The 16,484-nt window shown below is 40.3% G+C and overlaps 1 protein-coding gene across 5 annotated transcripts in view; it reads right to left on the bottom strand.

The window, feature by feature from the left end:
- Positions 1 to 15,281, bottom strand: part of KIAA1549 (KIAA1549 ortholog) — a 160,718-nt gene extending 145,437 nt beyond the window's left edge. For 3 of the 5 annotated variants that reach the window (XM_058189915.1, XM_058189916.1, XM_058189919.1), the window contains exon 1: positions 14,138 to 15,281. In XM_058189915.1, the coding sequence (XP_058045898.1) occupies positions 14,138 to 14,315 (178 nt within the window). In that variant the 5' untranslated portion in view covers positions 14,316 to 15,281. Of the gene's footprint in view, positions 1 to 12,850; positions 13,043 to 14,137 lie in introns of those variants that run through there. The other 2 variants (XM_058189918.1, XM_058189917.1) reach the window with 2 other exon arrangements.
- Between the last annotated feature and the right edge of the window lie 1,203 nt (positions 15,282 to 16,484).

Genomic DNA, 16,484 nt, shown 5'->3' with positions numbered 1-16,484 from the left:
TCAATCTGACAAACACAATAACAACTTTCTCATTTCAGGTACCAATTGCTGGAATATTCAGAAAACATTAGGCAGAGATGTACTGGGAATATGTATTTATGTAATAATGCCAGAAGTAAAATTCTTTGCTTAGCGATGGTAATGGAGACTGGAATTTCCATTGCTAATCATTGCAGGTCATTAAGCAAGAACCTCATTTGATCACATCTTTTAGCTTCCTCTCAATTTCTCCATTGACTTTGCTTGTGGGGAGCTGGAAAGGAAGTTTGCAAATAGTGGTCACGTGACCACTGGATGTTGTGAGAGTTGGAAATGTGAACTGTATGCCACACATCTGGATTGCAATCACATGACTGTGGGGGTGCTATGCCAAATGAAACTTTAAGACCCATCATAAGTCCCCCTTGTTCAGCAGCACTGTAGGTTTGAACAGTCACTGAACAAGTGATCATTATCTAAGGACCACCTGTAATAAACACTGGCAGTTTAATCAACTTGCCACCTCTTGTATGTTGGAAATGAATATTCAGATGCTACATTTACAATGAATTATGCAAAGCAGTATAAAAAAATTTGATCATTTGTTGTGGAGAGCTGCATATATTGGATTGGAGGAAGACTGCACTACAATATACTTCAGGGATTTGCGCTGTTTATTTCATGTCAAACAAACACCTGCAATCAGGTAAGGTCAGAAATAAAGAGTGGCCCATTACAGCAACACTATAGAGGTATCAAAAGGTCCTCCTGCCTCAAAGAGAGAAGCTCTCAGTTCCTACATTGGACAGATGACAAAAGACTTTATCAAGACTTTATCAAAGGATGTGTTCTTGAAACATTGCTTGTTCCAGGATCAGATGGCCTGAAGCCTGACAAATAGTCAAGAAATTCCAATTATTCATCCTGCAATTATCAGCACATATTTAAATCTGGAGTATGTGCTCACCCAAGCAGTGTAAGCTCTGTTGAAGTAAATGGGGATTTCTTCTATGTTAACTTTTTACATATGTGTAACATACATCACACTGTAAGGAGATCAAACCAGTCAATCCTAGAGGAGACCAACCCTGATTGCTCTTTAGAAGGCCAAATCCTGAAGATGAAACTCAAATACTTTGGCCACCTAATGAGAAGGAAGGATTCTCTGGAGAAGAGCTGGGAACAATTGAGGACAAAAGAAGAATGGGACGAAAGAGAACGAGGTGGCTGGATGCTGAAGCAGTCTCCGGGGGATGGTAGAGGACAGAAAGGCCTGGAGGAAAGTTGTCCATGGGGTCGCAATAGGTTGGACATGACTTCACGACTAACAACAACATACATCACATTTTTAAAAACTGAACTTGTAGATGATCTACAATTTGATGAGTGTGACATTAATTGCCTGCAATAATTAACACTATTAAGGCCTCAAACTCTACATACTACCAAAACCTAGATCACTTCAGTGTGTTATGTATACTCTGTTCTGTACCACAGGCAAAAATTGTGTCATCAGTAACAACTATATTTGGAAAGTAGCTCAAAGCAAGATACTGTCATATACCAATAAAATTTCCAGCCTATAAAGTTATGTGAGATTCTTATGGAAGTGAACATCAAAAGAGATGACAAGCTATACAGCTAAATTAGACTATCCTCCAGTGAAAAATAACTACTTTTGTCAGTCCTAGCCTTTTCAAATTAGCAGGAGTTGTTGAAATGAAAAAGACAAGGTAGACCTGAATTATTTTGGCTATGTTATACATTTCTATTTATAGGGGACCAGTACTGTAATGTGGTAGAGCATCTTGGTTCTCAAGGCAATCAGCTGTACTGTAGGACTGGAGAATATGTGACCCTTGAGGTGTGGGACCACACTATAGAGGGGTTTTTTTGGTACTCAATCATGATTGGAAGTGCTGGAAATTCTGGGTCAGTAGCATCTAACAAGCTGCGAATTCCACACATTTAACACAGATACATTAGCAAGAGTAATATAGTCTTAGCTAGGTGAATTTGAGCCAGTTTTTCAGCCCAAACCATCTTACAGGTTACCTATATTCCTCTCCATAGTGGAGGTCCCCAATCCCCAGTCTATGGCCCGGTGCTGAGCCACTGCCCATTCAGAACTGGGCCATGGAAGTGGTGGGCACATTTGTGAAAGCAGCAGGTATACAAAACCATCCCCTCTACCCCCCACCCTACCACTGCCGCCATTGCTGGTCCACCGGTCCGGAAAAGTTGGGGAACACTGACTTACAGCACACTCTGAACAGTTTACAGAGTAAGCACGTTGCCCCCCACAATCTGGGTCCTCATTTTACCAACCTTGAAAGGATGGAAGGCTGAGTCAATCTTGAGCCCATCGGGGTCGAACTCCAGATTGTAGGCAGAGTTAGCCTGCAATACTGCATTCCAACCACTGTGCCACCAGGGTTGTTGTTATCAGGGGGAAATAAAAGGAGGAAGTGTTAGATACATTTGCCATTTCGAATTATTTGTAAAAATAAAAAGGGGGGGAAATAAATAAATGAGAAATCTGAGCACATCATATTGTTTTGCATGACCAAACTGATTGTTTTTCTCAATGCTTCCATAGAGAATCAAAGTTTTATCATAATTTTTTTTTCATTCTGTTATATGCTCTTAAAAGAGATGCAGTGGCTCAGTGGCTAAGACACTGAGCTTGTCGATCGAAAGGTCAGCAGTTCAGCAATTCGAATCCCTAGTGCCGCGTAACGGGGTGAGTTCCCATTACTTGTCCCAGCTTCTGCCAACCTAGCAGTTTGAAAGCACGTAAAAAATGCAAGTAGAAAAATAGGGACCACCTTTGGTGGGAAGGTAACAGCGTTCCGTGTGCCTTTGGCATTTAGTTATGCCGGTCACATGACCATGGAGACGTCTTCGGACAGGGCTGGCTCTTCGGCTTTGAAATGGAGATGAGCACCACCCCCTAGAGTCGGGAACAACTAGCACGTATGTTCGAGGGGAACCTTTACCTTTACTATATGCTCCTATAGCAGAAAATATTCTCTACCTCCAACACCTAGTCAGGACCAGAAATGTCCACTAGTAAATATAATCCTGTCTGATCAATTCTGAAGAACTCAAAACCTTGCACTCCTTTGTGCCACTTCCTGTTCTTAATTAAGTGATTACTCAAAAATGGCTTTGGGGTTCTTTTTTCCTCATGGCAACATGGCTATGATTTCTTTTTTGATGCAAAAGGCAGTTCCTCTTGAATTTCTAAAAAAAAAAAAATTGAATACAAATTTCACAGATTTTAAAAAAATAATGTGAATTTTGATTTTATTGAATAAAATTGAAGGCAAAAGATCGAACTTTTAAAATATGCCAAAATATCAGTATCACATCCTTATTTGACATAAGAAGCTGAATAATTCACTACAAAACACAAGTGAAAAGCTAGATTTTCAAAATAAAGGCTACCTACCATTGTAATTTATATGAACAGAATCTGGAATTTGGACAGATGCTGAACTCTAGAATATGGTTTATATTGTATGTAATTCAATCCTTTCCCATGGCCCACAGCAGCCACTAAATTAAGAAGAAATCTCATACCAGGATACACTATATACAAAGTGTAACCGATAAAGATGGCCATCCTGACAGCTGAGAAGTTCTGTGCACATATGATACCAGAACCTTGTTACATACCATTTATTTTAGACACCGTCCACTGTAATAGAAGACTTAAGAAATCTTTGATGGATAGTTTGCTTTTACTCAAAACACTTCACAGCTGGCCTCAACTCTCTACGAAACTCATCTGCTCCAAGACAAAAAGCATTCTCTGCATAGTCAGGCTGTGCCTGCGAATGATGTCCACAAATTTAGAAAAGCCCATGATTTCAGAAAGCTACTTTTGGCCATCTTAGGTTGGAAGGGGGAAAGGTTAGGACACCACAAAATTCCACAGATTTGTAAATTTCTATAGAACTTAAATTACAGGACTCACAATGCAATCCTTACTTAAAATGGAGATCTAAGATGTTTCCTGAAAGCCAGTATAGCAATTAAATAGTTCAGCTTGGATAGCAGAGACCCAAGTTCAGTTCCCTACTTGACCACAAAGCTGACTGGACAACTTAGAGCCAGACATTTGCCTTTGACACTGTCCACTTCAAAGATCTTTTCTTTGGGGGAGAAAACTAAAGGAAACCTGTTTGTATAGTGCCTGGAACTCCCAGAAGAAAGGGAAAGACATACATGGACGAAATACCTTAATAAATAAATAATAGGATTTAGTATCCAGGTGTTTTGGTAGAACAATATTCTCAAAAATAAATAGGTACAATGAATACTAGGCATGTTCAACCAACCATGTGTGTGCGCACATATATTTTTTGAGTATAGGAGAGAGACGGCATTACTTTAACAACATGTATGTAGTAATTTTACAATATTGATAGCCTGTCCCAATCATTCAGGCAGGGAAGATATGTTGCAGACTCTATCAGTCAAAGAATTTTAGCTGCTGGGGTCTAGGAACTGAGCCTTCTCTGCCACTGCCACTGCGTTGTGGAATATCTTGACCTCAGACATGAGGAAAGTCCCCAGTCTCTTGCTCTGCTGCAAAGGGGTCAAAACTGGGCTGTGTAGCCTTGCATGAGGGGACACGGGGACCCACACAACCATGGGGTTGGCCTGCCCCATGAGAACCCCACCACACCTGTATTAACAACTGCTCATTCAACCATCTTGGAATTCTTCTCTTTTGAAACTTTTTGTTTCATAATTTAAAATCTTTTTTATCTTAAATTGTTCTGATTTCAATGATTAATTTTATTGATTAAACTGTCCACCATCCAGAGCCTCTCTCCGAAGCAGATGGGCAGTTGAAAAGTACAAAATATAAATAAATAAATTCTAGATAAGAGGACAAGAAAGCCCAAAAATTTATCCAAATAATAAAATATCAACGAAAATAATAGTAACAAAACCGGTTCTACCAAAGCATATGTTCTGTTATTTACAAGTTCTTAAAGAAGGAAACATGCACAGGAAGTTCTAAAATTCAAGTCTCATGTTTCTAGATTTGATTTTAAGTGGTATGAAATCACTGGCAAATGAATTCACATTAGGGCTCTGCAGGGCTTAAAATCTTCTAGGCTGATAGTAAAAAGGGGGTTTTCAGTCATGCATGGACACATTCCAGGGGTGAAATGCTCCTGGTTCAGACCAGATCACCCAATCCGGTAGTGATGGCGGCGGGTGGTCGTCCCCCCCGGCCAGCTGAGCCATGCAATCATTAGAGGTGGGTTTTTTTTTTTACTTTTAAAAGCATTTTTTTCTTCAGCCGAAAAAATGCTTTTAAAAGTAAAAAAAAAACCTCTGACGATCAGGCAACTTAGCTGGGATCATCAGAGCCTCTTAAAAGCATTTTTTACAACTTCTTCAGCCAAAAAGGTTGTAGAAAAAATGCTTTCAAAAGTAAAAAAAATAATAAAGTTGGCCATGCCCACCCAGTCACATTACCACCCCCACCCCCACCCCCACAAGTCACGCCCACAGAACCAGTAGTAACAAATTTTACATTTCACCACTGCGACATTCTGCAATACCTCAACACTTTTCCTGGGATTATATGACCTAGGAAAAGTTGCAGTTGCTTTAAAGAGTTGAATCTGTCTGCAAAACAGGAACTATGCACATTCTATTTCCAATCTCAGAAGAAAAAAAGACATGGTAGTAGCACATACATCACATATATATATCAGCCAATTACTGTATCTTGCCATAAGGTTTCAAATACGTGGCAATTGTTCCTTAGACTTCTGTGATTCCAGCCAGCTCTTTTCCCAGTCTCACATTTTTGAGGGCACATTTAATATGTAAAATCCCTTATGGTGGGTATCTTTGATTCAGAAAGATAGATCGCTCCACATCAAGAGGACTCAGCCATGATCAAGGGAAAATACATTTGAATGTGTGCATGTTTCAGACAAAAAAGTGAGGACTAATCACACGCTTTAGAGTCCGATGCGCAGCAAGCTATTCTTTCTGAAATAATTTAATCATTTATTATGCTGAAATTAAATTTTTCCAACAAGAGCCTGATTTTTGGTGCAGCAAACCAAGCCGGTCACTGTGATCTATACAAATGTAAATTCTATCTTTGACAACCTAACTTTATCGTCACTATGCAAACAAGGCAGAAACAAAAGAATGCCATGTGTTCAAGAGATAGATTTGATGGCAGCGGTCCCTTTGTCAAAGAAAGAGGGATTTTAACTAGTTCGGTGCTATCAAATCCCCAACAAGATGGACATTCGTGAACTGAAAGCCCAGCCTAAAATATAAACTTCCCATGAGCACCTTTATTAGTCTACAGCCAACTGTCAATGATAAATCTTGCTTTGTAGTCTCCGACAGGGATGCTTTGTGTGTGCATGGCTGTCAAGAAAAGAATTGTGGGTGCTCCTTTTTTTGACTCTAAGACAATGACTGAAAGAAGGGGGCAGAGGATATCTGCTTTTGTTGATGATTCTTTTGTCTCCCTTTGCAAATCAAAATGATCCTTAAATGGAATGTTTTGTTAAGATCAGCAAATCAAAGGATGCTGACACCACGTTCTTCAGAAGAATGGATACTTCAGAACACGCAATGGGATGGTACACACTTTTGATGATACACTACTTTAAACTTCTGTGATTTTGCTGTTGCCTTTAATGCCAAGCAAGGTCCATCCTACAGCTCAGCTCCATGCTGTGTTAATGACCTTCTCTGTAGGAAATTCTCCAGACAAACCAATTGCTCTAATGTAACAGGGTTACACTCAGCAAAGAGTGTATGAAGAATACCTTATTGCAATCTTTCAAGTTCTCGTTTTCCTTCCATTTGAACGGGATATAAAGGTCAGTTTCATAAAGCAAAACTGGTTATTTGTTTTCACAAAGGAGGTTCTACATGTGATTCTGGTTGATAAAGTACCCTGATTGAAAAATTCAGAGACAAAAATACGGGGAGAATGAAAAATAAAATCATAGCTAGATACATGCTGCAATCTAGAACTGTGGAGATCCAGATTCAAAACTCCCTTCAGCTACAGAGTTTTTCTGGGACACTTTGAGCCCATCACTGATTTGGTTTACAGTTTCGTTGAACCACCAATTAGTTTTTACCAGGTTGTGCATGGATGCAAGCATGGGGGTTTCTAAATTACAGTTTATGAATAGTAAAAGATGCAAAGATAATCAGCTGTGACTTGGTAAACAACCAAGGTTAACAAAATGATAGCTTAGCACAATGTATAAAACCTATCACTATCTATATATATAAAAGTATATTGTCTTGAGATGCTGGAAGAAAGATGGAATATAAATGAAGCCAAGAGATTAGTAGTCAGCTATGAGATTGTTAAGCTTTAGAAATCATACACAGAAGAATAACAAAAATGTAAGAGTTTACAAAAAAGGTTGTTTTTGTTTCAAATGATGCTTCCTGGCTCAACTATTAGGTAAACAGATTAGCAGCAGTGTGTCATGAGGAGACAGTGAATACCTAATAATTAATTGGCGATATTATTGCATTTTATATCACTTGGGGTATTTTAGACATCTCAAGGATCAATCTAAGTTACCCATCTTAAGCAATGTACACCTTGATTATCACGGGGTGATCTCTTGTAGTAGCAAAACTGCTATAACAGATCAAAATTGAGAGCTACATTGTGGCTCATTATAAATAAGAGGATAAAACTATCTTTGAAACAAAAGATAACTCAATGACCTAAATGATAGCTTTATTATAGCACAATATATGCTTAATTGGAAATAAGATCCATTGTGTAGTACTTTTGAGGGCTTTTTAAAATGGGAATGATATAGAAATGTTTATATTTAGCTCGTTAAATATGATGATTTTTATTTCCTCAGAACCGAATGCAGCATCTGTTGATTTCGTATCAGTCGAACATGAACTGGGCAATGAAAGAGGCTTCCACTTTTCCCACAGTTTAGTTTGAGAGATGAAATCAAAGGCTCAACATACATAAAAGCTGCCTATAAGCAGACAGTGGAGTGAATCTTTTCCATTGGAAACAGAAGTACCAAAGATTGGGTGATGGTGGATCAACTTTCCCTAAAATCTGCCTATTCCACCTTGTTTTTTGATTGTCTGTTTCAGTCAGTTTGCTCAAATGCCTCCTAATACTGATAGGAAGGAGAGATACATATGAAAATCATTCTGAATTAAGTTGCCCTCTGGATGCTTTGCTCAGCTGAGAGAACCATTTAATGTGATGGGATCTTCCCACTGAAATGATCTGCAGTTTATAGAGATGGACAGAAGTACTGGAGACATCAGATACGAAGTTTATAAAGGACTCAACCCTGAGGCTAGAGCTGGCCTGTCAAACTGGTGGTCCGCAGGCCGGATGCGTCACATGTAGGCCATGCCCACCCTGGCTCCACAAAGGCAAAAAACATCACAATACGTCACAATACATCACGTGATGCGATTGAATTTAACACCCATGGGCTGGAGCAGGGGTCTCCAACCTTGGCAACTTTAAGACTTGTGGACTTCAACTCCCAGAATTCCTCAGCCAGCAAAGCTGAAGTCCACAAGTCTTAAAGTTGCCAAGGTTGGAGACCCCTGGGCTACAGGATCAACTTATAATTGTCAAAGCAAAAGTAGAGTTGTATCAGGGGATTTCATTACCTTAAAACTTTATTGTTGTGAAATGTTCCCTTCTCTTAATTATGGTTCACCATAATCTGTTTTACTGTATAATAAAAGTTTTCAAACTAAGTTCAGGATTTTTTTTAATCAAGGGCCAGACTGAATGTTTAAAAACCATGGATAAAAATTAATAACAAGTATCAGAGGTTTATTTAAGGATTTTAAATTTAATTCCTTTAAATTAATCTGATTTAAAATAATTCATTGTAGTCATATAAATAGTAACTACTACACATGTAATTTTTAAAAAACTGCATATATAACTAATAAAAGCATTGGTTTGGTTCACCCATAAATAGTAGCCTTTGATTTAATCATTCACATTAAGTCTTGGGGTAATTTTTAAACACCCATATTCTCTGTTTCATTTCTTTCTTGGCTCAAACCACTGCTTCCTATTATTATTATTATTGTTTATTTTACTAATTTATTCTTTTTCTTTCATGAAAGCTGAGGGTAATTTACAAAAGAGCAATAAAACAGCCCTAAATAAAACCATCATAGTAAAACCAATAATGCTTAAAAACAAATTGCAAAATTAAAATTCATTTATTTTAAAAAAATCAGAAAAACTAAATTACAGGTAATTTTTAAAAAGTTGTTTGGTCCTGAAGTAATTATTCTCCTACAAAACCCTGGGGGAAGAGAAACTCCATATTTCCAGTTCAAATGTTAATAGAAAAATATGTCTTTATAAAATAGTGAAATGATTGGTAGTGCAATATGGACATATTTTAATGTTCAAAGCATATAACCACATGCTTATTCAAAATTATATTATTATGCAAATAACAAGCACAGGCACCCAGTGCAGGGAAATTTACTGTCAATGTCAGGGGAGGCATGCTGTTACATTCAATTAATTACATGCCAACCTTTGCTTTAGAAATGTCTTAACTTCTAGTTAGTTTTCGAATTAAATTATCTTGCTAGTCTAAAAAGAGGCAAAGAATCTGCTCTTCTAAGCAAACAATTCCACCATGAAAGATATGCATAGCTTTGTTTCAATAGATTTTGGACCAAATACATTGTAATATTTATACAGGTAGTACTTATCCTCACAACCAGGACCAGAACTACCTTGATAAGTAAGGTGGTTGTTGAGTGAGCCTGGCCTGATGCTGTGACCTTTTTTGTCATGGTTGTTAAGCGAATCTCTGCAGTTAAGCGAATCAAAGCCAATCCAGCTTCCCTCACTGTCTTTGTGTGCCAAAGCCGGATGAGAAGATAGTAGATGGCTAGCCCATGACCCTGCTGCAACCATCATAAATATACTTCAGTTGCCAAGGACCTGAATTATGATTATGTGATTGTGGGGATGCTGTAAAGGATTTAAGGGTGAGGAGTGGTTGTAATTCACTTTTTTCAGTGCCATTGTAACTGTGAATGATCACTAAATGAATGGTTAGAAATCGAGGACTACCTGTGTTAAATAATTCCTATGTACCGGTTAAAAAAATATTTTTAAAAAAAAAAATTATTTTTTTATTAAATAAACATTAAAACAATGGACACAGTGCGACCATCTGGCTTTGTCATTTCCATAAATATTTTAACATAACTACAGATACAATTCCCACTCATCGTACATTGTTACTTTGATATTATAAACATATTCCTTATCCTGATTTGAATATTTGTCTAAGTACTGTCCAGTTTCAGTAGATATATTAATGACATACAATGGTCCTGCAACATAGGATATTTACTATATAACATCGTTTGTTTATCTAGTTCAGGGGTCGGCTCTGGAGCTGCAAGTGGCTCTTTCATCCCTCTGCTGCGGCTCCTTTTCGCCGGTCAGCTCAACAATTGATAGGGTTTTCGGTTAGGACAGGTAGAGGAAAAAGGATGCCATGCTAGGAGGAGACTCTATGGTGGGCAAACCGGACTTCTGGTTGGCAGAGGAAAAAGGACGCTGCGCTAGGAGGAGATTCTATGGTGGGGGAAATGGACTTCTGGTCACCTCAAGAATTGAAGGGGGTGGCTTCCGGTTAGAACCTTTGGAGCTCTTTGAGTGTTTAAGGTTGCCGACCCCTGATCTAGTTACTTCCCAGTGATTTTAATCTTTAAAAGAAGTAGGAACATAAGTTGGTCACACAACACAGTCTATTGGAGTGGCATGTAAATCGAAGGAAGGGTGGATGGATGGATGGAAGGATGGAAGGAAGGAAGGAAGGAAGGAAGGAAGGAAGGAAGGAAGGAAGGAAGGAAGGAAGGAAGGAAGGAAATATTGCTACTACCAATGGCTTCATTTGAAGGCCATTATAATTATTACAATATCAACTAGTTTTGAAAAACTTGAAGGATTGATAAGCTAACCAATCTAATATCTAACCTACTACTTTTGCTAAATAGGTTAAAACAGAAGATAATTTTACCCTTAGTGCAAATTAGATAGCAGAATAAATATCTTGTTTTAAAACTGACAATATCCTTGTATAATGGAACAATTCTTGCAGAACACTTAGAACAATATGCAAAAGAAATATATGATTATAATACTCTAACAAGAACACAGAAGAGTTTTTTAAAGTAATATTAATAACAATGATATTGTAATAACTCAACAAGTGCCATGTTTATACTTACAAAGCCAAGAGAAAAAAATCCACCTGCATATATTTAAAAAAATCTATTTGCTGAAAAAAGTAAAACTGTGACGTCTGGAAAAAATTATCAGTAGGATAATTCAAAATGTAGATAAGGCTTTTCAGTCATTTTAAGATAAGGCTTTTCAGTCAATTTAAAAATCTTTTTTTGAAACCTACTTCTCTGGGCAAATCAAGTGATTTTTTTTCAAAATCAGGGTATTCAAGTTCTCCTAAACAGAATCACGTTTCCAGTAATAGATGACTATAAAGATATCAATACCTCCTTAATGGAAAAAAGATTCAGATCTGCTTAGAAAAGGAGGCAAGGAAGAGAGTGTATTTGAGAACGGGTGTCAAACTAATTCCCAGAATGCATCCAAACACATTTTCCACAAATCACCTTTTCAACTCCTATTGCAGCTCCACCTCTCTTGACTGCAGACAGGAAAACGTGTAACAACATAGAAGACAGTGTACTTTGGAGAAGGAAAAAATGTCAGTGCAGAACAGTTAATCCTGACATAACAGGGAGAAAGGAAAGAACTAGGATAAATGTGCTGGTAAAATTTAATCATTCTTGCTGAACTTGTCTAGTAGACCTCAGTAAAGGCTGCACCGGTTGAATAATGACTGCAACACCTGAAGCGTGTTAAAACCTGAATGAAGTAAATTGTCTGGCAGACCTGAAGAATGCCAGCCATTCTTTTTGCAAGAGATCTTAGAAGTCTTGTCAGTTTGTCAAACAGTAGGATATATAAGTCAGCCTTCTCCAACATGGTTTCAGATAAGGTAGATCTGTAGATTCCAAATTTTAGTCAACCTGTTCCGCCTCAATGTACCATTTCCAAGGGACGATAGTATATACAAATGATAAATGTGCATAATAATTAAGACAAGGCGATTTTAAAAGATGTCCATACTCCCCAAACTGCAGAATCTCTTGACATATCTTTCACTTAGTATATTCTATTCAGCTAGAAACGGGACAGCAAGAATGTCTCTGAATCTAACGAAGTGTACAAATGTCCACAAGGAACAATCCTTGTTCATGCAAACCCATTGTGTCAAGAAGTTTACTTGCTTTTGGCTTAACATGTTGAGCGAACCACATTATTCTAATCTATATCATGCTATATGTTATGCCTAATTGCATTAATTGCAGCAATTAACAATGGTTATTCAATCAATTATATCAATTTCATATCTAAACCATAGCTCAACACATGTTGAACCACTTGATCTCTTTCCCAACCTGATTCCTTCCCTAGGAATCAAATCACAATCCACCTTGGTGTTACATTTTTTTTAAATCCACCTCAATTTCCAGAGTAAGAAATTGCCCTTTCTCAGAGTTCCAACTTGATTTTTTTCAATCCTGAAGGTACTATAAATCCTGAGAATCCAACTCTGATTTCCCCAGCTGTCTTCCAATGTTGTTTCTTAGTATTTAGAACAGCGACATAATATTACTGATTCTGTGATTAAGCATAACATTCAAACAAGTCATCAACTGTAACTGAGAAGGCTTAGGTATTGCGATAATTCAATTTTCAATAAAAGTCTGATACCTTTTTTTTCTACCATTTGCTGAAAAAGAACTTTCCAAGTGGAGATATGATGACGGGAGTTCAGTTCTAGAGAAAGCCAACATCTTACCAACATCACTTTTATCAGTACACACATGCCAATAAAAACTGTTTCAATTGGCAAGCAAATGTACCTGGAAGTAATTGAACTTTTAGATAAATCAGACTTCCCCATCTTAGTGCCCTCTCTTAGTACCCTCCAGGTGTGCTGAACTTCAGCTCACGTGAAAGTTTGTAATAAGGTTTTCCTATGGTATTTTCTTTTTATGAGACAGGCAGGCAGACAGGCAGTCAAGGAGGAAAGAAGGAAGGAATCTTTCTAGAAATGGAAATTGTTTAGATAATATGTTTGCCACCTTTATGATCTATTTACTTTATTTAGACCACTTATATAATTCAATTACCCAGCTGGATTTCAAAGTCTACTATAAGTAGAAAGCAAAATAAAATAGCCTTGCAGTTTAATGCTAACAAACTAGAATGAGTGGTTTCAAAACCAGATCCATTTGAACACACAAATGTGAACAAGGTTTAATTGTACAGTTATATATGGGTCTCATTTCCAGCCCTTCTGATTCTACAATGAGCTGAAAATAAATGCACCCAGAATCGTAGAAGCCAATACGAAGACCTTTCCAAACACCTAAGCACTTATTTTGAAAAATCCTTCACCGTTCCATAAAACAAAGCAAATACCAAACACATTGTTAATGTAGATATATTAGTTTTTAGGGGCATATCCATTTTCCAAACACAATTCAATTACAAGCAGCAAGCCACTCCTTATCCATTCCAACAGACAGGGCCTCCTACCCTTTCCACACACACAGAAGGATGGCAAATGAAAGAATATATTGCCTTTGTAAAAACAATTTTCAAAAGAAAGTATTTCTCAGATTTAACCATACAAGCCCAGCAAAAGGCAAATAGATTTCCTTTCCACGATACACATAAAAAATGAGAGGCATAACCCTAATTGTTCTACATCCTCACAGTTGCAAATCCATATGGTATTCCAGAAATACTTTTATTTGGTGGAGAAACCATCATTTAAAACTGTCCTGCAAATGAAGGCAGGATGGGAAAGATGGGAATGATTCTAAAAAAGCCTTTGGCTACAATCTCTGCCGGGAAGGTAAAACAACAAGCCTTTTCCTAAGACATAAAAAGGAACCTTAATTGCAGGCTCAACAAAAGAAGCTGAAAAGAGATACTGAAGCCTGGAAGCCGAAACCTGCGACTGGAGGACAACCTTTTCTGTCCCCTTACCTGCTACTGGGGAAGTCAGAGTTGCCGGCACCGACAGCAAGATGGGCAGCAATACCGGGAACCCTGTCCAAAGCACCAGGTGTCGGGCAGTGCACCAAGGTGGACCTGGGCAATAGAGGAGCAGTGTGACCAAGGCAACCATGAAGCATCTCAACCCATCCATGGCAAAACCAAACATCAAGTCATTATCTCGGCCACCTCCGGCATCTCTCAGATGAAATCACTGAGTGGGCTGTCCACTTTCTCCTCTGGGCATCCAACAACCAACGGTCAGGCAGTCAGTCATCGAAAGCATGGGGAGGTGGGGGGGTTCCCCACATCTACCCCCGTTTCCTTGGCTGTCAAATTGCAGGAGAAAGCCGCAAATCTGGAAAAGCTGGCAAGTGACCCAAGGGAGAAGAGACGGAACCTCTTGGAGGGAGCAGGCAGGATCCGAACAAGTGAAGGGAGAACCTGCACTATTGAAAAGAGAAAAAAATAAAGGGGGGGGAGAGCAATAAAGTGAAAGGAGCTTCTCCTACGTTAAAAGGGCGGGGTGTGGATTCGTGTATCCCGTTCCAAGGAGACGTTGGGAGGGAGGGAGGAACCGGCGCGAAAGGATGGACGAAGCCAGACCACTCGCAAGAGGTGGAGAAGGCAGAGCGGCAGTTCAGAAAGAAGCCGGAGGGATTCAGACTTGGACGGCGGGCGTGGAGAGGGGGGAGGGCAGAGAAGAGAGAAAGGAAGCCCCCGCACTGGGATGGGGAAGGGAGCTGCAAGCCAAAGCCGGGAGAAGCGGCGCGGCGGAAGGCAAGCAGCGGCCAGGGCGCGGGAGACGAGGCCCCTTCCTCGGTACAGCCGGGGACCGCAAATGCCAGAAGAGGAGCTGGAAAAGCGGGAGAGGCAGAGGCCGGAGAAAAAGTCAGCCGGCGGATCTATTCCGGCCGTCCAGGGTTCTTGCTTTTCCAGAGTCGAGGAAGAGGAGAGAGAGAGAGAGAGAGAGAGAGAGAAGGACCGGCTGCTTGCGGTTGCTTCTTGGCCTTTCCCGACTCTTCACGTGGGATGGAGCAGCGGCGGCGGCGCTCCTGCAGCTAACGGGAAGCCTCCCTCATTTTGTCTTCCCTGCGCCCTCCTTCTCTTCCAAGAGCCCACCCTCCAGCTTCCCAGTGACGCTTTTTCGGCGGCGAGGGGGAGGGGGCGGAGGAGAAAGCGGAGACAAGGAGGCGGGGGCGGGGAGGGGGCGAGGCGAGGCGAGGCTTGGAAAGCACCTGCGCGCGCGCTGGTGGCTGGACGAGCGCGCGCGCGCGGCGCTGGGCGGGGGTGGTGGTGCAGCGGGACAGTGGGAGCGCAGACCGGGCAGTGGCTAAGAAAGGCGGGAGAGAGCGCGCGCGCGCCGGACGCACCAACTCCTCGGCTGGGCAATTCCCGGCGAGCACGCGCTGGGGCGGAGCGCGGGACAGTTTTTCATTAACAAAACGAACAAAAAAGACAGAGAGAGAGGAAAGCAAGGGTGGAGGGGGGGGGGAAGCCGGCGAGGCAAGGCGAGATCGCGGTGGCGTCACAAAGGCCGAACTCCGCCCATCCACCCTGCTTCTCGCTTTTCCTCTTCCCGTTGCAGTTCCGTCCGCTAAGCCGGACGGCGAAAAGGGAAAGCGGGTTTCGCAGCGGCCAGAAGCCGGGCAGGGTCTCAGCGAGGGGGAGTAAAGGGGCGCCTGCGTGGGAAGCGGGGGAATAGAAAGAGAAGGAAGAACGCCTCCTGCCCGCCAGTTGAAGTTGGTTTGGGGTGGGGAAGGCTTCACTTTTTTTCCCCTGAGATCTTATCCGAAGCCTTCGCTCTTCTGCCCCCTCGGTTTGCAAAGGAACAAAAGACGGAGCGCAACTGGGGATAGGCGGAACCATCCGAATGGACGTCTTTACAGCGCTCCCCTTGCTAAATGCCTATGGAGAGTCTGTCATTCAGGTCATGGTAGCCCCAAAAGTGGCTTTTTTTTTTCAAAAGGCATCTGCACTTTGTTTTTCGTTGAAGACGTTTCGCTTCTCATCCAAGAAGTTTCTTCAGTCCTGAATGGATGAGAAGCGAAACGTCTTCAAGGAAAAAAACCCAAAGTAAGACCAATTGCCTTATGAAAAAGCATCTTTGGGACCTTGCTCACTTAATGTTTTGAAAAAAATCCCAATGTGCCTGTCTTAGACTTAAATGTAGAATGACTTTATTATCACTTTGAATGTACACTGATCGGCATACATTAAAATGAAATGTTGCATGCAGCTCTCAAAAGATCTCCACTTCCACTATATACTACATAAACATGACAAAATAAATAAATACAACATTATGCATATACTCACATCTATCACACGGAGAAAC

The sequence above is a fragment of the Ahaetulla prasina genome, chromosome 7, assembly GCF_028640845.1.
Source record: "Ahaetulla prasina isolate Xishuangbanna chromosome 7, ASM2864084v1, whole genome shotgun sequence".
Lineage (NCBI taxonomy): Eukaryota > Metazoa > Chordata > Lepidosauria > Squamata > Colubridae > Ahaetulla > Ahaetulla prasina.
This window is presented reverse-complemented; position numbering and strand designations above follow the sequence as displayed.